Source organism: Equus przewalskii, chromosome 2, assembly GCF_037783145.1.
Source record: "Equus przewalskii isolate Varuska chromosome 2, EquPr2, whole genome shotgun sequence".
Classification (NCBI taxonomy): domain Eukaryota; kingdom Metazoa; phylum Chordata; class Mammalia; order Perissodactyla; family Equidae; genus Equus; species Equus przewalskii.
Genome location: NC_091832.1, coordinates 38,882,377 through 38,905,881, shown reverse-complemented (window position 1 = coordinate 38,905,881; position 23,505 = coordinate 38,882,377). Strand labels below are relative to the sequence as shown.

At 45.0% G+C, this 23,505-nt stretch overlaps 1 protein-coding gene across 1 annotated transcript in view; it reads left to right on the top strand.

Moving 5' to 3' along the window:
- PDPN (podoplanin) overlaps positions 1-22,481 on the top strand; it is a 28,990-nt gene extending 6,509 nt beyond the window's left edge. The window contains exons 2-6 of the mRNA XM_008540574.2: positions 12,328-12,434; positions 15,585-15,711; positions 19,144-19,182; positions 19,732-19,843; positions 20,708-22,481. Of these exons, the coding sequence (XP_008538796.1) occupies positions 12,328-12,434; positions 15,585-15,711; positions 19,144-19,182; positions 19,732-19,843; positions 20,708-20,714 (392 nt within the window). The 3' untranslated portion in view covers positions 20,715-22,481. The remainder of the gene's footprint in view (positions 1-12,327; positions 12,435-15,584; positions 15,712-19,143; positions 19,183-19,731; positions 19,844-20,707) is intronic.
- Positions 22,482-23,505: the final 1,024 nt, after the last annotated feature.

Below are 23,505 nucleotides of genomic sequence, written 5' to 3'. Positions count from 1 at the left end.
TCGGACGAAAAATCATAAGGGAACCCCATGCGGTTGAATCTAGTTTATGGCACGAGTGTTGCGGGGGCGGTGAGTAGAGACTAAGTGTGTTGACAGCAGAAAGGTGGGGTGAGATCAGATTTGGGGGAATATGACCAGCAAGTTTCATAGCTCAGTATTTCCTGATTTCTTATTATTCTTGCCTCATTTCCTGACTTCTTATTCACCTCCTACGGCACTCATCACTGTATTAAAACTTTTTTTATTGGTATGTAATTCACATATAAAGTTATGTGAACACTCCAGTGGTTTTTAGTATATTCACAGAATTGTGCAACCATCACCACTGTCAATTTTAGAACATTTTCATCACTCACCTCCCCAAAGCCCCAACCAGTAGCAGTTGCTCCTTTTCCCCCTCCCTATAGCCCCCAGCAACCACTAATTTGCTTTCTGTCTCTATGGATTTGCCTGTCCTAGGTGTTTCATATCAACAGAATTATACAATACGTGGCCTTTTGTGTCTGTCTGCTTTCACTGAGCGTGATGTTTTCAAGGTTTGTCCATGTCGTAGCACGTGTCAGAGTTTCATTCCTTTTCATGGCTGAATAATATTCCATTGTATGGACATACCACATTTTGCTTATTCGTTTTCCAATTGATGGACATTAGAGTTGTTTCCACTTTTGGGCTGTTATAAATGTTGTTGCTATGAACATTCAGTACAAGTCTTTCTGTGGACACATGTTTTCATTTCTCTCAAGTATATACCTAGGAGCAGAATTGCTGGGTCATGTGGTATCTCTATGTCTAACTTTGTGAAGAGCCTCCAAACTGTCTTCCAAAGTGGCTGCACCATTTTACTCTCCTGCCAACAAGACGAATGAGTTTCAGTTTCTCCACGTCTTCACCAACACTTATTATTTTCTTTTTTTTTTTGATAGTAGCTATCCTGATTGGTATAAAGTGGTCTCTCATTGTAGTTCTGATTTCCATTTCCCCATTGACTAATGATGTTGAGCATCTTTTCACGTGCTTGTTGACCATTTATATTTCTTCTTTGGAGAAACATCTATTCAAATCCTTTTCCCCTTTTAGAGTCTGGTTGTCTTTTTATGGTTGAGGTCTTTATATATTCTGGATACCAGGCCCTTATCAGACATGAATCGCAAGTATTCCCCCCTTTCTGTGGGTCGTCTTTTCAATTTCCTGCTAGTGCATTGAACCACAAGTTTAGAAAACTTCCATGAAGCCCCATTTCTCTTTTGTCGCTGTCGCCTGTACTGTTGGTGTCCTATCTGGGAAGCCTAATCTGAGGTCATGAAGATCAGCTCTTACGTTTCCTTCCAACAGCCGTATGGTCTTAGCTCTTACGCTGAGGCCTCTGGTTTCTTTGGGGCTAATTTTTGTTTCCAGTTAGAGTTAGAGGCCCGGCTCCATTCTTTGTCGTGTGAGATCCCCGGTTGTCCCAGCACTGTTTGTTGAAAAGGTGATTCTTTTCTCACTGAATTATCTTGGTCCCTTTGTCAGAAATCAATTGCCCATAAACATCTGTATTATTTCTGGACTCTCAGTTCTGTTCCATTGATCCAGACATGTATCCTTATTCCAGGACCACACAGTCTTGATTACTGTAGCTTTATAGTAAGTTTGAAATCGGGAAGTGTGAGCCCTCCTACTTTGTTCTTTTTCAAGATGTTTTTGGCTCTTCTTACCACTATGTTCGAATTATTTCTGTATATCTCTTGCTCCTTAGAGAAGAGAGCAGGACCCATCTCTAATTTGGCTCTTAAAAGAATAAGGGTTGGTACATAGTCAACATTTGGCAAGAGGAGGAGGGTGGACACCCAGTGACCCAGCCTTCTGGTGGGAATGACAAGAAGGCAGGTGAGAGGAACATGAAAATCAGGGGGCAGGGATGAGAGGTTAGGGACCCATGGCATGAGGAGTAGGAGTTTGTGTACTCTGTGAGGACAGAGTGAGTCTGAGGTCATAATAATTCATCCAATTTGATGTATCTGAGGGGTACCTGGGGAGAGAGTCAACCAAAATGGCATCAGCAGGGGGCCCTGGGGACATGAGCAGGGGGCCCTGGGGACATGAGCAGGGGGCCCTGGGGACAGAGGGCCCTGGGGGCATCAGCAGGGAGCCCTGGGGACATGAGCAGGGGACCCTGGGGGCATCAGCAGGGGACCCTGGGGGCATCAGCAGGGGGCCCTGGGGACATGAGCAGAGGGCCCTGGGGGCATCAGCAGGGGGCCCTGGGGCCATCAACATTAAGGCCTGGAGACAAAGTTTGCTGCCTGACCTCCCCATTCATTGAACAAGGAGAGAAAGATAGCAAGGAAAGTCAGAAGAGATCCCCTTATCTAAGAACAATTATTTTTTAAGAATCTACCGAAGTGAACTTAAAACTCTCAAACCTGGCTGAGGATCAAGGCCAAGGGCAGCTAGTGGAAACACAGCTAGCTACATTCTGCGCATTCCTGCGGGGCCTCATCCTCCTGGGCTCACAGCTGGCCTGTCTGCGAGCTGCATGGGCGGACGGTGAGGTCAGAGCCAAAGGGGCTCCTCTTTTCATTCTTGCAAAATCAGGGCCTGCTCAGCTGACAGCCCTGAGTGAATCAGAAGCTCAGTTTCCGAGCAGATGGAGAGTTTCCCAAACACTCCGGCCCCCCCCCCCCCAACCGCCCCAGATGCTCTGCGCCAGGGCAGCTCTCTAAAGCAGGCTGTGGGTGTTTGGTTATTTAAATGCTAAGCAGTCCTCCCTATGAGGTGGCCTCTTGAACAGGACTCCCGCCCCAGCTAGGTTCCAGAAAAGTTATTACAGAGGTGTTGATTTCAGTTGACAAAACCATGAACTCATTTCCTCTTTTCCCGAGAACGTCCTTCTCTTGGTCAAGAGACAGACGTCTCCCGAGGTTGAGAAATCTTGGTTGAGGTTGTACCCAGCAGCCTCTAGTTTTGACGCTTAAGGAGTTCTGAGCCCTGTTTGTGGTTGAGGGTGAGCGGTAGTTTGATTCACTCGGTGGACCGTGAAAAGTGAGTGGTCATCCATTCGTTCAGCTGTCAGACGCTGTGCCAGTGGCTGGGCCGTAACTTACAGCAGAATGGGCATTGCCCTCCGGAAGCTTACAGGTGCTCGTGGGGAGAGCGTAGTGAATGCCCGTGTTCTCGAGTTCTGTACCAGGTCAGAGGAGATGGCTTTCTCCTGGCACCGTGGGAGGGCTCTGAAGGAGCAGCGTTTTACCCGGGCCGTGAGGAGCAGGTCGGGTTTGGATGGGCAGTGATGGAGTTGAAAGAAGAACCTGCAGGTGCCCTTGGCATCCAGAAGCCCACCATCAGAGCAGCTTCAAGGCTTCTTCAGCCCCTTCTCTGTGGAGTTGAGAGAAATAGGACTGGCAGCTGCCGGAAGGTGATCAATACAGGCGAAGGCTGTGTGACACAGTGGTTAGAGCGAGGCTTTTGGCCTCTGACCGATACCAATGTCTGGTCCCTGTGTCACCACTTGCTGGCGACGTGGGCACTTTCCTCTCAGCCTCGTCATCCTCATCTACAAAATGAGGAGGATGTCAGTTTGCGAGGCTTTTGTCGAGCTCAGCATTTTCTGATAAATTCGATAAATAGTCACCATTGTCAAAATACCTACCTTGTGGGTGGTTGTGGAGATTAACTGTGAAGATTTGTGAAGGGTACGCAGTAGAACTCAGTTTCTTTTCCCGTATCAAAGGGGAGAGAGTGAGGACGTGGTTGGGAGGCCTGGGGTTAGTCCCACGGACTGCATGTCCTGCACCTTCCACCTGCCTGTGACCTGGTGTGAGTCCTTGCTATTGCAATGACAGTGAGTCCTCAGCCATCATGGACCCTCTCCTTTCTTTATTCCCTGTGCTCAGCTGCAGAGACCTTCAGAATCCCGCATCCTTGGGTCCCAAAGTCAGGGGACGCCACTCCGAATCTTAACGTGTAGCATTTCTTCTGATTTCTCTAGAGAGCCCAGTGACACTTGTCTGATGTCCTCAGCCTTGAGACATTTCTCTTGGATTTTACAGGAGAGGCCCATGTCCCCAGTGCCAACGGCAGCCTGTCAAGTCTCGTCACTGGCCTTGGCCTGCAGGGGCTGACAGGTCCTGACACAGTGAGAGGACAGGCTGCTGCTCTTTAAAAATCAAACAGCAGGGCAGGAAAGTTCCTCCTCCTGGGTGAAGTGTTCTCTCTTCAGTCATGCTGTCTCTTTCTTCAGGGGAGCACAGTGGACAGTGGCAGGCATATTATAATATAAGTGATAATTCAAAAGAAATTTCCTACTTGGCTTTAAGTGTACTCTTTGTCAGTCACTCAACAAACATCTGCTAAATATTTACCATGGTGCCCAACACTGAGAATATGGGACAGTGTGGAATTCAAATAGCACAATGCATGCCTGGAAGAAAATTAAGAGAGTGCGTTTCTGTGGGATGCTGAGTGGCAGGGCCAAACCTTCTAGGAGGTACCTAGAATTTCCACGGCCAAACTTTTGATCCAGTAAGCACTTTTCCAAGGTTCCAGGGAAAGGATGGGTGTGTGTGGAGGGGGAACCCATTGGCCACATGAGTGATTATATTGACCACAACCCAGTGTCTGCCAGGAGCTGGGAGTCTGGCACACAGCACTGAGTCAGGGAGTGGCTTTCAATATTGCAAAGAAAGAGTTCTACACACAGTCAGAAGAGGGGCCAGCCTGTAGGATGTGAGGAGTAACTCAAAAGATGTGGTAATAAAAGCAAAGTTTAACACCTTTCTTCTGGCGGCAGAAACTCACTTCATGGTAACTAAGGAAGCACCCCCCAACAGCTAAGTTTGGGATGTTTGGAATTGGGATGAAGGATGTACAAAGATCTGAGGACCTCACTGATCACAGTGGGTGGTCTGCAGAGCACTAGAACACGTTGGAGGTCGGCACCTTTCTACAGTTCTGGGTGTGTCTATCTTCAGGCTTCTGAGCACAGTATTGAGACATGATAGAAACATAATGTGCTAAAGCTGGCGTCTGGGCAAAGGAACAGAGGCAGGCGTTTTTATTTTTGCTTTCCAAATAGATGTTTTGACCTCCCTCTGAAAGCATTCCTTCATCCCAAGTGTCACTGGGAGGGGGGATCCTAGAATCAGTTGTTTATTCATTATCCTACAGTTTCTCCTACGGGGAAAACCAGAACTTCCTAAGATGTCCTAAGAAAAAAAAGAGCGTTCTACTTCTCGATGGCCACAGACACCCTTCCAAGGTCACATAGACAACCGTCTTCAAAGGTTCTTCTGTGCGTTTAGATGCTGGAGCAGCTCGAGATGGTAGAAAACACCAGCCGCCATGGACCATGCCTTAATCTATTGGCTAACAGCACAGGTTTCCTTTGAAAACCCCGAGGGTAACTCAGCTTGTGCCTTCTTTATTTTTAAAATCAACTTCCCCATTTCAAGATAAAACTCTGTCGAAGCTGCTTCTCCAGCTGTCCGATTCTGAAGCTGCAGGTCAGCAGAAGGAGGGGTACAAGGGACTTCTCCCTCCCGTGGAGGTGGAAGTGGGGCGGAGGCTCTTTGCCTGAACTCACGTAGGGAACTTTTGTGGCTAGCTTGATAGAACAACGTGAAGCCCAGGAAAGGCCTCGGCATCCTCGGGTGTTATCTTACTCAGTCCATCCATTCATACCCTAAATGCTGTGATCCGTAGAGCTGTAACATGGTGAAGTGAATTCTCGGTGCTGAGATTTTGTATTTATTTCTGATTGTTGGTGGGTAATGACTTCAGACACTTCCTGGTTATGACCTACCCAGTTCTTTCACCTCCCCACAGCCGCTGTCCTGGTGCAGCATCACCCACTCCTGCCTGGATCTAAGCCATCGCTCTGCTTCAGTCTGATCCAGCACCTTCCCTGATACACACACTGCACTCGCACCCGGCATGACTTCTTGGACTCACTGATGTCACTCCCCTTCTCGGAGCATCTGCTGGCTTCCTTTAGCACCCCAGTTGGAATCAAAACTCGCTCCTTACAGAGTGCCACCCGAGTGGCCTTCCATATCTCCTCAGTCTCGTCTCCTACCATCTAGCCACGCTGACTACCCTGTTTCTAGAGTGTGCAGTGTCCCAGGCTCGTTCTGGCCTTCGGGTTTAGTTAGGCTGGCTCTTCACTTGTCTGGAGTTCACTTAGTCATCCAACAAATACTTACTGAGTGCCCAGTATGGGCCAGGAATTTTAGGCAAGGGAGATGCTGAGATAAAACAGCCTCATTGAGCTTATGTTCTAGTGGGGCAGCCAGTTAGTGACCATATAGCATGGTAGGTGGTAAATGTGTGAGAGTGTGTATGTTGGGGGGGTGGTGATTTCACTGGGGGTTGGGGAAGGCCTCCCAGAGAAAGTGCGCTGTGAGCGGAGATCTCAGGGGGGTGAAGGAGCACTACCTTGAGACTTTCTTGCTTGTCTGCTTGTTATGAGCCTCTGCTCCACCCCGCCAGTACCCAGATCCATGAGAACAGAGCCTTTGCCTGTTCTCTTCTCTGTCTCCGGTGCCCGGGACGGAGCCCCGCAAACTGCGGGTGTGCAGAAAATGTTTGGGGTGTTGACACAAGTAATCTGTAATCAACCTATAAATCAAAATTGGGGTGAGTTTATTATGAGCCAAGCCCAAGGACATGTAGCCAGGGAGAGGACCTGCACAAAGGAAACAAGCACTCCAGAGAAGTAGGGTGTCAGAGTGCTCTGTATCATCTTGGAACAAGGAACACGCATCATGTATGACAGGAATGTCCCTTTTACAACAGTCATGAGATGCTTTGCTGGCACAGCAGGTCAGTGGTCACGTGGTGAACTCAGCAAGTCGGTAATTAATCGTTAGTTTCTAGGAAGAGATGCTTATCCCTAAAGAAATGCCAATAAGGGGAGGAGTCACATGTCTATCTTCCAGGGTGACATTCTTGGCTTTGGGACGTTGTGAGTGTTTAAAGCAGATGTAGAAAAAGCATGCTCCACAGGCCACATCAAGGCTTTCTAGAAAAACAGCATCAGACCAAATTAGTTCTAAACCAAATGGCTTCCTCCTATACTCCAGTGTACTCTATTGCTTGTCGGTTATTCATCAGGGGATATGGAGGTAAACCTTTGGAAGATTCCAGTCTTGATCATTGCTGCTGCCTTAATTTGTAAAGCCAAGAGGAGAGTGGCTGCTCAAAGAGACACAGCCTTGTGTAAAGCAAATCATGCTTTCCTTCTAAGCTACCACTTCTGAACGCTTGGTCCTAGAAGAGGATGCATTTGAGGAAATCAAGATTGGGGTCGCTAAATAATTAGGTCGGAAGATTCTGAGCAGATGGGACTTCATGAGAGGAGGTGGGATGGCAGAGGAAGCAGTTGCTGCTGACAACCAGGATTAAAATTTACGAGAAGGGGGCTGGCCCCGTGGCCGAGTGGTTACGTTCGCGCGCCCCGCTGCAGGCGGCCCAGTGTTTCGTTGGTTCGAACCCTGGGTGCGGACATGGCACTGCTCATCAAACCACGCTGAGGCAGCGTCCCACATGCCACAAGTAGAAGGACCCACAACGAAGAATATACAACTATGTACCGGGGGGCTTTGGGGAGAAAAAGGAAAAAAAATAAAATCTTAAAAAAAAAAAATTTACGAGAGGATGAGGATGGAGGTGAGAAGGAAGGATGTGAGAACCAGGGAGGGGCAGCGGGCTTTCCAGGTCAGGGCATGGAAACTTAGGAAGAGGAGATGTCAAGGGGAGGGGGTCTTGCTACGCTGGCCTAACAGGATTCTCGCTAAAAGCTGGCCAAGGGCTTAGGCATCAAAGGTGGGGGATGGGGAACTTGATCAGAGGTCGGGGTGGGGGCTTCTCTCCAAACTGACTTAGCAGGATTCTTGCTGAAAGCGGACTCTGCAAGGATGGACACGGAAGCTTAAGGTTGAGACTCAGAGGAGCCTAACTATGGTTTGGTCAGGCAGAGGCCTTCATCACCCTCACTTTCCGTGTCTGATAAATGGGGACCATGATGCCAGTGCAACCCAGCCACGGGGCTATTGTGAAATTGAGTCCGTGGAAGACAGCACATAAACCCGACGTCGCTGAACAGATGTGAGGGAGGGTATTGTTACAAGCTGTGCCTCCCGTGTGAGGTAGACCCTACAGCTCAGAAACACCTCAATGCACTTCTGTTCAAACAGCCCACTCTTCCTCCTTGCTGTCTACACCCCGTTTTATTCTAGCTACATCCTTGGCGCTGATTTAACTTGGTAGCAGCCAGCTGATGTGTGGGGGAAGAGTGAGCTGATGGTGAGGGGAGCATAGATGCAGGAATCGGTTCCAGAAAGAGTCTGTAGACGGCGAGTGGTATGTAAGGAGGCAGACGCAGTGCCCAGGCCATTTAAGCTGATCCTTGAGCAGAAAGGTTTTTCCTATGACTGTGACACGGTATTTGAAGGGAGACATTTGTCTCAATGACAGCTAGTTTTGAAGTAAAGGGGAAAAGAAGATTTATTGGAACGACAGCCTAATCTTTTGGGGGAAACCAAATTATATTCCCATTTTACCTCATAAGATAAATAGAAATAATAAGTGTAAGAACTTATATAACCATAAGGAAAATATAGGTGGGTGAATATTTCTGTAATCTTGAGGTAAGATTTGTGTCAAAGGGACAAAACAGGCTTAAAAGTTTGATTGGCAACAGAGCTGCCACTTACAAAAGAGATGCAAATGCTAGCTAGTAAAAAGAAAATGTCTGGGGCCGGCCTGGTGGCACAGCGGTTAAGTGCACATGTTCTGCTTCGGTGGCCCAGGGTTTGCCGGTTCAGATCCTGGGTGTGGACCTGGCACCGCTTGGCAAGCCATGCTGTGGTAGGCGTCCCACATATAAAGTAGAGGAAGATGGGCATGGATGTTAGCTCAGGGCCAGTCTTCCTCAGCAAAAAGAGGAGGATTGGCAGGAGTTAGCTCAGGGCTAATCTTCCTCAAAAAAACCAAAAAAAGTTTGCAGCATCTATTCCAAAGACTATATTCTTAAGGCATAAACAGCACTTGCAAAACTCTAAAAAAGATGAACACTGTAAAAGACAAATGGTCACAAAAGAAGACATTTCTAATGGCCAACAAACAAATGGAACAACTCCCCACCACTAATCAAAGAAATATAGGTAAAACCAAAAACTGAAAACACTTGTTCAAAAGATTTTTCTCAACAGTTTGGAACTATTACAATACAGTTACAATAACAGCATGATTTAACCTTGCATCTAAATTCTAAAATATTTTTAAAGAAGTGCCATCCCATAAATGTATGTAAATTAGAATAATTTCTTTAGAGATGCTAGGCTTCGGTGCACAGATAAAAATGATTCATAATTAGTACTTTCACACCAATAAGCATCTCTTCTGTTCTTACTTGTTCTCAAACTTAAGGGCTTGTTGACTCAAATAATCCATAATCAATCTATAAATCAAAATTGGGGTGAGTTTATTATATGAGCCAGGTCTGAGAACTCTAGGAAGCTCTCCGAAGAAGTGGGGTGCACAGAGCGGTTCTATACCATCGTGGAACAAAGAACATACATCACATATGACAGGAATATCTTTTTCTATTGTCATGAGATGCTTTGCTGGTGCAGATCAGTGATGGTGCACAGCAGGTCGGTGGTTAGCAGGTCAGTGGCCACAAGATGAGTTAACGCAGGTCAGTCATTAATCCTTAGTTTCTGGGAAGAAATGCTTCTCCTTAAAGAAATGCCGATATGGGGAAGGCAACATCCCTATCTTTACGGGCATCATTCTTGGCTGTGGGACCATGTGAGTGTTTAAAGCAGATGTATAATGTATGCTCAACGGGCCACGTCAGCCCCTTCTGGAAAAACAAGGTCAGGCCATATTAGTTTTAAACCAGATGGCTTCCTCGTATACTCCAATATATGCTATTGCTTGTCATTTGTTCATCCAGCCTTAAGGTAAAATGATTTATCGCATGATCTTCTCATAGGTCATGTAAACTTTGGCCTCGCATTCTTAAGAAAAACACACACACCCAAATTCTGAACTAAATGGATGGGTTGCTACTGTATTTGGAAACTTCCATTGATTCTGACCCGCCGCTGGGTGAGGCTGGGTGTGTCAGGAAGAGGTGTTCACGTAAGCAGGAGTGTGCACTGCTCCAGCACTGACGCTGTTATTGTGGGTTCCTCACCGGGCTTATGTAAACAGCTGTGTGTGTTGCCTGTGCACACACGTGTCTTAGGAGGAAAAAACCACTGGCGAGCAATGGCCTTGATACTTGATTTGAATTTCACCATTCAAGGGAAAGGGACGTCAAATGCTGGCTGGAAACTCGGCAGCTGGGCGCATAGGAACTCCTCACCCAGGACAGCCTTCAGCCAAAATAATAAGAGGGACAATGGAGGATCTCTCGTTAAAGATCAGCTTTCCCATGGAGCAAAAAGAATGCCAGGGCCCTGAGACAAAGACTCGCATCTTAATCATGAGTGTCATTCATAAAACCCCCTTTGTCTATTCAGAGGGATTTTAGTGCTTGGCCCTGTGGGCCAAAAAGAACAAGGAGGAATTTTTATCAAGTTACGCTTTCAATGAACTGAACCTTCTCTGAAAGAATTCAAACCAACTTCGCTCAGTACTTGATTTTTTTTTCTAAGCAAGGGTGGCTTTTGTTTTTTAAAGTTAGAGGATGCCGTATAGTAAGTGATTTTGCTGAACAGCTCCAGAAAATATTTTTTAAATTGATGATCAGTTAACCGCGTTCGGTCCAGGAGAAGAAGGCAAAGCGATATTTCGCCTTGAGCTCGATAAATACATTCAGCATCTGCCTGCACCACAGAGTCATAAATCCTTGTGGGAGCCAATCGCGACCCCCACACCCACCCCAGCAAATGGCCAGCAGGGGAGGCAATCTATTTGCATGCACTGAGGCACTCGGTTGTTGCTAACTGGTGAAAGCTTTTTCCCCTCAGATGAAAAATAAATGCATATTCTTAGGAGGCTCCTCAGAGCCTTTGATTGGCAGTTTCAGATTAGGACTCTAGATGCCAAGAGAGACAGCTCACGGAACAAGTGAATTCACTTGAGAGGTTTTCTCCCTCTGCATCAGCCAAGAAGTTGTGATCAAATATTTACTAGCTGTGTCTTTGGCATGGCTGTCAAAGCATAGAGAGAAATAATATATCCTACGGCGAGAACGGGGCTGCTGACTTGAGCTCTGCCTCGATACAAACATCTGCTCTTTAATTACACCGGGCAGTCTCCGGGCGCCCCTCCCTCTTGCTCCCCGGATGCGCGTGCTTGCTTATTTTGCAAGTGTAGTCAGTCAGTCATGGGATTTCCAGAGCCACTCTGAGCCTGGGGAGGGAGGCCGTGGCCAGTGAGTCAGAGCTTTAACTCGTGGAAAGGATTATTTGAAGAGCTGAGATGATGCTCCAGCTCGGTCGTTAGTTCAGGTTGTTGTGACAGAGGTGGAAGAAGAGGCCACTGTGGCTATCTGTGTTCTCCCCTGGTCCTGGAATTCAACCTGCTCATCCACCCCAGCCATCCCCTGCTGCTCCAGAAAACTTTCTCATTGGCGCCACAGGGTCATTCGTCCGATGTTAATGCGGAAGCGCCAGGGCCGTGGCAGTGAGGGCTCCTATAGCCCTGGGTGCACTAAGGGTTCTGTTGGTTATCTCGGCAGCCTTAAGTATATTATTGGCCTTCACCTGTAGACATTAACCCCAAGTGTAAAAGAAGAGGTTGAATTCTGTGTAATCTCTGAGGTCTGTGGTCAGAGCCAATGGTCCCAATCATTCGGGTAGACAGCAGTCTCAAAATTAAATGGAGAGCAAACTTGATTTTAAAAAGATGGAGATCCCACCTTTGGACGTTCTGGTTCAGTAGGTTTGAGATAGAGTCTGCAAATTGGTATTTTTAGAAGACTTTCCAGGTGACTTTAATTTAGAATTTTTCCAGGTCTAAATGATATCCTATTAACCTGCATACATTAATTCACTGTATGAAATGGCACCAGGAAGAATCTGGTTCGTTACTGAAAAGGAATGGTGTCCACCCCCATTCAGCCTGCCTCCATGGGACACCAGGGAGGGGCTGGGGCTCACCTTTTTGTTTTTCCATCTTCCTTTGTTTTGCAATGGAGATAACCGGGCCATTGTACGTGCTAGTACAGGGGTGCTGCAAGGAGAATGGTTTGTGGTTAGTGGGAAAGATGACCAACCCCCACCCCACAAAAATCCTCAAAAGAAATGGGAAGGAAAATAATCTGATTGTACCCGGCCAGTTGGGTCTGCCTGGACTATTTCCACCTTCAGTCCTGACTCAGTTTTTCTTTTTCAGCCAGCACATTAGGGCCAGAAGATAACATTATGACTCCAGGTGTGGAAGACGGCATGGTGACTCCAGGTGGCAGTGAAGACTCTGAGTCTACTGGCTCGCCAGCTCTGGTGAGTGTCGCCAGGAAGGGAGGAATTTGCTCCATGGGCATGCAATCACGTGCAAGGATATGATAAATGTATATATAAATCAAATCCTCGGGAGCCGCCATGCGAAGGAATTGTTGTGTGGCTGACAACAAAAGGTACTTCCCAGTGTCATCCTGCTAGCAGGTAGTTGGTGTGCTGATCACGGGGGATCTGAGAGTGTACACCAGGCTTCTCGGACTGGTAAGGAAGTGGGTTTATAGATGTTCAATCTGTTACAGCCCAATTTTCAATACAATAAAAGTCTTGGATGTTGCGGCACTGTCTTTGCTATAAAAGTTTCTAAATATGTCTTTGCAATTTCTTGTCTTTTTGTAGACCAGTAATAGCACCCACTAGAACCCATCCACAGACCACAATGGTGTAGGCTATGTGGAATCTCAACCAACACGTTCCTAACCTAATGAATTTTAATCAATTCATATGTGCCTTAAGCACCTGCCATAGGCCACACAAGATGCCGGGCTCTGGGAGGCATTGAGGGCGTATATCAGCCACCCCTGTGATCCTTGAGGTGCTTATAATTTAGTTAGTAACATGGAACAGAGGCTCCTGCCCACCCGTCTGACCTCGTGGCACCGCTGTCCGCCCTTTCTCTGTTTCAGCCATGTTGGCCCTTCTGGCCTTTGAACTTATTCCACCTTAGGTTTTTGTTTTCTCTTCTTAGAACACTCCCCACATCTTTCCATGGCGGACTTTTTCTCCGAACTCTCAAGACGTTATGTCAAAGAAGCACAGAGTAATCCTGCTGCCCCCTTCAGCCACTCTGCCCCCAAGAAGTTACCCTCTAGCCCTGAGGTCAGCAAACTACCCACCAGATTTGGCCCACCGCCTGTTTTGGTAAAAAAAAATGTTTTATTGGAGCCCAGCAATGCCTGTTCAGTTGAGAATTACCTAAGGCTGCCTTCCTACTGTAAGAGCAGAATTGAGTAGTTGGTTGCAAAAGAGCCTGAATGGCCTGCAAAGCTGAAAATATTTCCCATTTGGCCCTCTACAGAAAAAGTTTGTCAGTCTCTGCTCTAGTCCACTACCTAGCTCATGTTTTCTTCAAAGCACTTAAAATCATCTAAAATGACCTTTTGTATATGTTTCTTGTTATATCTTCATACCCTGCCACCCCATCCCAGAATGGAAGCTTCAAGAGGGCAGGGCATTTGTATTACTCACATTATATCTTCAGGGCTTGGAACCATGCTGAGCACATAGCAGGTACTCATTAGCATAATTTTTTATTGTGTTTAAAAAACACATAAAATTTTACCATCATAACCATTTTTAAGTGTCCAGCTCGGTAGTGTTGAGTATATTCACCTTGTTGTGACACACATCTCCAAAATGTCTTCATCTTGCAAATCTGAAACTCTAGATCCACTAAACCAGAACTCCCCTTTTTCTCCTTTCTCCAGTCCCCGGTATCCACCATTATACTTTTTATCTCTATGATTCTGACTACTCTAAGTACCTCATGTAAATGGAATCATACAGTATTTGTCTTTTGGTAACTGGCTCATTTCACTTAGCATAATGTCCTCAAGGGTCATCCATGTTGTAGCATGGGACAGGACTTCCTTCCTTTTTAAGGCTGAATAGTACTCCATTGTGTGTGTATACCACATTTTGTTTAGCCTTTCACCTGTCAATGGACATTTGGGTTGCTTCCAACTCTTGGTTATTGTGGATAGTGCTGCTGAGAACATGGGTATGAACATATCTCTTCAAGACCTTGCTTTCAATTCTTTTGGGTATATACCCAGAAATGAGATTGTTGGATCACATGGTAGTTCTATTTTTAGTTTTTTTGAGGAATCTCCATCCTGTGTCCCATAGCACTTGCACTATTTTCATAGCATAGCATAGCACAGCATAGCATAGCAATTGCATCCCACCAATGGTGCACAGCGGTTCCAGTTTCACCATGTCCTCGCCAACACATTGTTTCCTGTTCTTTTGATAGTAGCCAATCTAATGGATGTGAGGTAATAATCTCATTGTGATATTTATTTTCATTTTTCTGATGATAAGTGATATTGAGAATCTTTTCACACGCTTGTTGGCCATTGTATATTATCTTTGGAGAAATGTCTATTCAAGTCGTTTGCCCATTTTTTAATCAGGTTATTTGACTTTTTGGTGTTGAGTTGTAGGAGTTCTTTATACCTTTATCACGTATAGGACCTGCAAATATTTCTCCCATTCCGTAGGTTGCCTTTTCACTCTGTTGATTGTGTCCCCTGATGCACAAAGTTTTTAAGTTCGATTTGGTCCCATTTGTCGATTTTTGTTGATGTTGCCTGTGCTCACTGGCATATTTGTTGAATGTGACATTGGCATGAACTTTGGAGTCAACAGAACATCTTCCAACTCTTCTTCTGTCGCTTGTTGGCTAAGTGATCGTCTAATCTCTTGAAGCTTTGTTGATCCTATACAACTAATAATAGGATCTACTTCATCGGGTTTTCATGGAGTAAATGAGAAGATACATCCATGCACCGCATGGTGACGTTCAGTTAACGTCGGACCACATGTACAACAGTGGTCCCAGAAGATTAGTACCATAGAGCCTAGGTGTGTAGTAGGCTATACCATCTAGTTTTTTGTGTAAGTATGCTCTGTGACGTTTGCACAATGAGATCACCTAATAACTCATTTCTCAGAAAGTATCCCCTTCGTTAAGCAATGCATGGCTGTATTTAAAGGGCCTGGCACATAGAAAGCCCTCAATAAAAGCTAGCTATTACTCTAATTGCGGGAGGGAGGGCATTGAAGGATGAGAAACCATAATATGTGCCAGGGAATTGTTACAGACAAAAGTGCCATTCAAGTTCAAGGGAGAGAAAGAATTAAAGCCTGGTGATCTGGTATTTTCTGAAGAATTAAGACCCTAGGAAGTCGTGCTAAACATTTGGCTTTCATTTCTGGAGTAGATTTGGTTCTATTCCTGTCCTCACTCTTGTTTCTTTTTGTTTGTTTATTATCTTGTTTCCACTTTAAATTTATGTCATTGTCTAGTTTATGTGTGTATACCACTTTAAATCCTTTTCTGTTATAAGGCAGAGTATATATTTTAAAGCATTATGTTTTATTTCTGTTTTGCCTCATTTACACCTCTAATAGGTGCCAAGAAGTACAAAGAGTACAGGTGGAGATTTCGAGGATCGGTCAACTCTAGGCAACACAGTCCATACCCCAGGAGAAAGCCAGAGCACCAGAACGCCAAGTGTGCTAACTGGTCACCCCACGGGTAAGAAAACCAATCATCCCAATAGGGATTGACCTTCTTTTGCATAATCAGTGCGTTCCCAAAACCATGAACAAATATAATAATCAATAGGGCACATTTTGGAATGCAAGAGTCAATTCTGAACCAAGCTTTATGTGGTAGGTTCAGAATTCGAATTGTTGGGTTGCTGAACACAACTCTCTACCTTGAATGACAGCTAGTGATAATGCCCCAACAAGGGCAAGTTAAGTAGTTCCTGGTGTCATGTTGCTGACCCTAAGTTGACGTCATACTACGCTTAGAACTTTGTGTTGACATCCAAGAGCATAAACCTCAGCCAACCTACGTAAATCTTAATCGGGTCAATACTAATATTTACCATCTTGTATGGAGTTCGTGTCGGTACACTTGGAGCAAGAATCTTTTCTAAACCAGTCTTCCCAGGATTGGGGATTGTACTTGTGATTCACAGTCGGCACCTGCAGCAGTGTGACGAGAACACCTGGGAGAGAAAGTTTGGAGGAGGACGTTGGGTCTTTGCCATTATTATGAGGTTTACACCATCGCTGATGAGAATGAGGAAAGATCATTGCCATTACAGCTTAGCCATAGAAAGTGGTAGTTTCCTATTTCTAGAGCTTTCTGAAGAGAAATACAGTTGTTTGGGATTTTTACAAAATGTGCCTTATTTTATAGTAGATAGGGATGTGAGAGCAAAGGAACTAATCCTCCAATAACTGCAATGAGTGCTTGCTAACTTGAGCAACTTTACATAAATCATTTAATCCACATAAGTATTTCCATCTTTAAACAAAAGTAAATACAAAGACTTTGCCTAAAGTAGTGGTTCCTCAAACCAGTTGCACATCTGAACACCTAGAAAGTTATTCTTTATTGTTTCGTGTACATTTCCAGACCCAATAGCCAATCTGGTTTTAAAAACTCTATGGCACTTCTGAAGATTTAAAGAGTGCTTTGTATTTGTACATCCACGTTCATAGCAGCATTATTCACAATAGCTAAAATGTGGAAATCATAGATGGATGGATAAACAAAATGTGGTATAGACATACAATGGAATATTCCTCAGCCTTTGAAAGGAAGAAAATTCCTACACATGCTACAATGTGGATAAACCGTAAGGACATTATGCTAAATGGAATAAGCCAGTCACCAAAAGACAAATACTGTATGAGTTCACTTAGATAGGTACCTAAAGTAGTGAAAATCATAGAGACAGGAAGGAGAGGAGTGGTTGCCCAGGGGCAGGGCATGGGAGTTATTGTTTGATGGGTTTACAGTGTCAGTTTGGGAAGATGGAAAGAGTTCTGGAGATGGATGGTGGTGATGGCTACACGACAATGTGAACGTGCCTAATGCCACTGAACTGTCCACTTAAAAATGGCGAAGATGGTGAACTTTGTGTTATATATATTTTACCACAATAGAAAAAAAAAGCCTCATAAAGTGCTTTGAAAATAAAGCCTAAAGGTCATTCCAAGATGCTAAAGAAATGGTTGACATTTAAACACGGAGAAAACCAAATAGGGCTAAGCAAGGAAGGAATCATCAATACAATTGGTCATTGGGAAGCATTTTAAAATTTTGGAGAAGAATTGATCATTTTTAACCTGAGTTGACAGCTAATTAGCAGCAGAAAATGGAGCCTTCCAGGCTGAATATTCTTTCTGTCATACAGGATACCTCTCCTATCCCTTAAAAAAAGTTCTCAGTTGCCTGGAAAATACTCATGGTTATTCTCTCGTCCCCTCCCACCCTGTCACAGAGAGTGTGACTTAGGGCACATTCCCACTTCAGACATCAGTGTCCTAAGAAATTTTCACATGTGAGTTAAAATTTAATTATAAGCACTCGGTTTTTTTTAAGAGGAAATTTTATTAGGGCAGCAGATGTGTTTCCCATGAAACGTCCAAGTTCGATGATGTTCACGTTTATGACACATTCTCCTGATTACAGACAGTGTCATCGGGAGGGAGCTGGGGAGTATACAACTCATAAGCTCTAATTTAATAGGGGATCTTCCGCAAACTTTATTTTTGGTAATGCGTTTTCTAACCAATGGTGCATCGGTGGTTATAATGGCGTGTTTGGAGGCCAGAATTGGCAGCCACCATGTTAAGACATGATAAGTAAATGATTGACCTGTCGCTGCTGGGAGTTGGCGGCCAAGGATGACACTTTGGGAGCTGATTCAATGACACTTTTGTTCCGGGCAGGCTTGCAACCCAGCAGGCTCCCCACTACGTCTTTATGGTGGGAAAGCACAGTCAGCTGGAGCTCCATTTAAATGCTCCAGAGCCATGGGTTCAGCTCCTGCAGGGACTCATATCCTGGGGCCATCTTGAAACAGGGAAGATAGCCTTGGTACAAAGAGGATGGCTTCTTTCAAACCCAGCCATTAGAAAAAGCCAGCATCTCGTAGACGATGGTTGGCTGGTTCCACCTTTGATCAGGAGAGCTGCTGGACATCTGTGGTAACTTGCAAGTTGTGAGCTAAGGTTCTAGGGGCGGGTGTGACTGAGTCACTTCTCTCCATTGTGTCATTTAATCAAGGAAGACATCTTGACTTTTTCTCCATCTGCAAACTAGATAAACAGCTACCATCCACAGAAGTTAAGGACTCCTTTAAGAGACTGATGGGAGAAACAAAAGAAAACAAAAACACTTTATTTTTAAATAGGAAATGTATAAAATTATCTGAAAAAAAACTCACAATTTTATTGCTTGCTTATGGGAAGGCACTCGTGAGTAACTTATACCCATGTGGTAGGTAAATGAGAATAGTCACACTGTAGCTATTGGACTAGGTTTGCCTGCAGATAGAAATCCTAAAGTATCAGAGGCAGAAACACAAAGGGTGTGTTCTCTCATTAAACTTAGCTGGGCATATTGCTGCCCTTTAAGATCTGGATTTTGCTACACAAGAGAAAGCAGAGAATTGATATCACAAGACGCATCACAGTCGTGGCCACATCTTCCAAATCTAGAGGATTGCTCTCAAAATGAAAATCCCTCAAAATAGTCCTCATCGCAGAGGGTGAGTTTTCCGTGATCTTGACATGGGACCAAGAATCAACAGCCTTGGATTCTTTTGTTACCCGACCTCTGAAACTTCCCGACCATTTAGTTGCGATCTCTGTGGGTCAGTTTCCTTGACTCTGCTCTCTAACGTGGATGAGAAAAAAGTAATGTACACCAAAGTACTGCGGACCCGTAGGTGTGAAGAAGTGTTCATAAATTCAATAATAACAGTTGTGAAGGCCAGATCATGCCAGAGCTTGCTTAAAAATTCCCTGATCCAATTTATTTCAGAAATTATCCTCTGTTTGTGTTTTCTCCCTTCCACGTAGGGTAAATTCATCTTTTGCCAATTGTTAAATTATAGTTATTAAATCCTAATAATTCTATATCATTACATCTCTCTCTTTACAGAGAAAACGGATGGAAACACAAAGGCAACAGTTGAGAAAGGTAGGCTAGATTTTGGTATCAAAATATTCTTATGGGAGCTAAAAAAAAATATTTCTTTGAACCTAATCTTTGTGATGAATTACATTTTTTCCTGGATTGTAGTCAACAAGCGCAGAAGGCAGAACTTCCGGAGATCAGGTTTCAAACCTCTTTTAAGAGAGAAAAGGGAATTGCCTGTATTTGAAAATAAACCAACCACAAATGAGTCTATTCACTTAATGACAGCCATGGAGAATGGTATCATATCACAATTTATTGTGACTAAGAATGAAAATAGGGGCTAATTTAATAGTCATACACAAATACTACCCAGTAATTACCAGTGAAGCCACCCAGTATGAATGGTATGCTTGATAGATCCTGAAACCCAGAAATATTCCATTCATAAGATGAGATCAGAATAGCGCAAAGTTTCTCCTCTTCTAAGTCAACTTCCTCTGGACAGAGGGGAAATGACGTATTATTTTCTGTGTGCTGTGGGGCGGTGGCATTGTTTATCACAAGTGTATTGTTTATCTGGGGCTCATGCTTTTTCTCCCTCTCATTCAGATGGTTTGTCGACAGTGACTCTGGTTGGAATCGTAGTTGGGGTCTTAGTAGCCATTGGATTCGTTGGTGGGATCATCATGGTGGTCGTGCGAAAAATGTCGGGAAGGTTCTCGTAAGTAAATAACTTACTCCCATCTGATAGGTAAATGAGGGCGGTCATTTCTAGGACTCCTTTGAACTAATAGAAACTTCTAAATAAAGGTCATGTTCAGAAGTCCCACGCCTTCCCAGTACTCCATCTGAGGTTTCCCCAGGGGAGCTGGTGTCTACTTGGGCCTTAGAAGGTTCCAAGAAAAGAGTCAGAGCCAAAGATGGCTCTTGAGTTGACTTCTGTTGAGATCTGATCAAATCTGACCTCTTGTCTTAATTTTTCAACCAACTGAACTTGAAGGGAAGCCCAAACCAAGTTTCAACTTGATATACCTAATCACCGGCTCGCCATCATCAGAGGGAGGTGGTTTCTGGAAGAGCACAAGTCCCAGAGCCAGGGCTCCATTCCACTGAGGGATTTTACTGGTGATGGGGTCCCTCCCTCCGCTCCTGCCCTGCAGGCAGCCCCACACCCTGGTGTACGCCTAGCATTGACTACAGATAAGGGGAAGGAATTCTTTCTCTATTAAAATTCCTTAAGAGTTCAGAACATTCAAATTCATAGCCAGAGGAAAACTTTTTCTTATTTCTGTTGGGGAGATGACATATGACTGGGGGGACAGGGAGAGGAGAAATGCTGTAAGATGGAGGGGTTGAGGGACACGATTGACAATTAAGTTGCAGACTTATGTGTTTGGAAATGCCTGGGAATCTGGCCCTGGCTGCATGAGGACCAGGCATGGAGGAGAAATGAGCAGGGAGAGAAGAGTGCCAGGTTCCAGGATTGGAAGACATACACAAAGGACAATAGGAACAATGACTCACGGGTTACCATTCACAGTGCCAGTAAAAGAAGTGATAGTCACCTTTCTCTTTGTTTTCACAGGCCCTAAAGAGCCAAAGAACTGTGCCCTTCTGCCAACATGTTTAAAAAGAGAGTTTCCGATTCCCCCGTCCCTGGGCATGTGGGAGAAGATGACCCATGGAAATGCTTGGCCACCCCACTCAAAATCCATGGTGATCCCTCCGCTTGCCAAAAGTAACCGAAAGACAGAGAATTCGCAAGACTTTCTCCTCTAAGCACTTGTCTTTTGAAAATTTTTTTAAATATAGCTTTTGTAAAAGATGATTTAAAAAACAAAATGTATATAAAATAGAGCAAAACTGTGTAAACTGATTTGTAATTAAGATGGACAATATAATTCAATCAATGTTAGCAACTGTTATCATGACTTCGTACTGACCATTCTCTGTTATTGTTAAAATGCAAAAGAATCTGAAAATATTTATACCAATGGAGTCTTTGGGTCTACTGCTGTGTCAGTAAATGGCATGAGCATTTTGCAATTTCTGATCTGTTAAAATGGCCACGTTGCGGTCTAGCTGGGTCTATTTTGAAAGCCCGATTGAGTGTGAATAATCAAGTAGAAAATTTAAACTTGATAATATGTTATGAGCAACTGTCTTTCATTGGTCCAGATAAGTCATTTCAAAGGCATCCATTTTAGATCATAAACAGGAATCCATACTTTGGAGAAGGTGTTTTGTTTCTCACAACAAGGCCACTGGGCAGCCCCTAGTCTTGCTTTTCCGCCTTCTCCAGCAATGACTCGACAACTCAAAGGTTCGCTCCCACCTGCCCCCTCTGCTCCTTCAGATGTGGGGGAACCAGAGCTAAGGGGGCAGCCTTTTCTCTTTCCTATGACGCAAGTCCTTCCGATTGGCTGCTTTGTTCTGAAATATGGAGATCTCAGCCCTGGATGCTGAGGAGGCTGCTGGAGGCCCAGTGGTGCCAGAGACCCAGAGTCCCAGAACCATGAAGCATGATGTTCCCCGAACAGAAAGAAGCCCTGTGTGTGCCTCTGGCCTGGGGAATGGAAGCTGCCAGGTTTCTAACTTTCATTTGCTACCTCAGAGGAAAGAGATGGGGAAGCAAAAATAATGTTGTAAAATATTAAGTTTTAAAAAGCAGCTGGATTTGAAGACTTGATTTAAAAGTGAAAGATATCCCCAGTCTTCATGAGACACCACAGATTTCTGTGGGGTCATAATTGAAAAGCTCAGAATAAAGGGGCCCAAGCCGCCATTCTGTCTTGGCCCCATCCAGCTCAGTACATTTCTTCCCATAGTCAGTTGAAGTCTTTTTCCTAAACAAAAAGTTTTTATACTGAGCAGATGCTCTGTCATGATTGTGGTTGTGCAATTCTGACATCCTCTAAACATGTACGAGTTCATAAATCAGGAAAAAGTAAATGATCAGTTGGAAAACACAGCCCATTCCTCCCATTTTTTGCAGTAATATGTGGATGTTATTTGAAACAGTGTGCCCTTCTGCTGCCCAAATGCAGCTGGTCCGCCAGCCCAGGGTCCATATTCGAACATCGACTGATTGAGAGAAGGGCTTTAGAAGAACTTTAGGAGCTTAAATATCCTTCCGTTTCATCGCTCAGATTCCTGAACAGGAGTTGGGAATGCTGTCCATTTCATCTTTTTATCCTTTCCTTTTTTCTCTCACTGTGAAAAATAGCAGTTGACCCCAAGTCGTACACTGGACCCATGACCTGCTGGGACAGGACTGTGGGTTTCTTGGTCACATCTGTGTTGGTGCTCAATGCAGTGTGGACATGTTTTAAAATAAAACAGATGATTGCGCGTAACAATGAGTCAGACCTTTGATTGGAAATCTCGATCAAGTCTGGGTCACACTTGAGAACATCTCCGGATAAGATCATAAATGATGTAAACATCTGCCTCTTGACTTGATTGGGAGCGCATTATAAAAGGTCACAGGATGTACGTCCGTGGGAAGGACATGTAACTACACCTTTCACCTAGGGCTCTGCCAGAGCAGAGAGGTTAAGATCGAGCCAGGAATGGGATGAAAAGTCAAGGAGCGCCTGGGACTTCTGCCCTCTGGTCACAAAGCGTTGACAAGGTTTGGCCTGGCTCCTGATTTCTCTGCACTGAAGGGAGGAGCCAGGTGAGAGAGCAGTTACCCCTTGCTCCTGCCTCTTCCCTGGGAACCTGCCCTCAGGGCTGTAGGGCTTGGCGACCGAAGAACGGGAGGTAATAATCCCCGTGAGTTGTTCCAATGGCCCGCGGGCCTGGACAGCATGCCGCTCCGGAATTCCCGTTCCTGGGGCAAGTCACTGCTCTCTCGCCCTCAGCTGCAAATGCCCTGCCTGGTCTGGAGACTGTCGTGGCCAGGTGGCTCTGCTTCTGTCCCTCTGTCCCTCTCTGTTGGTTGATCTGCTCTGCATCCCCACCTACAACACTCTGTATGGATTCCAGAGCCACACGCTGGGTCCTCTCCCTGCCAGCCGTGTCTCCACTCACCCAGGTTGAATGCCAGGAGCAGGAGAGCTGTTAGCGTTGTGCTTTCCTATAATACTCAGTTTTTGTTAAATCTGGATTGTGGAATTTGCCAGATGTCAGGGATCCTGGGTGCCCCTGTCGTAACAGGTGACACATAGTGGAAAAGCCCAGGATTCGAATCCTGTTCTGCTACTTTTTCAGCTATAATCTCTCGGATGAGTCATTTAACTTCTTTGGGCTCCAGTTTCTTCTAAGAACTTCCATGAGGTAGTTCGGAGAGCACACCTTTTCTAGCAGAAATCTAAGCCCATCCACGTAGTCCCACAGACTCTGAAAGAGAACGGGCCCTCAGCTCCGTCAAGTGTAAAT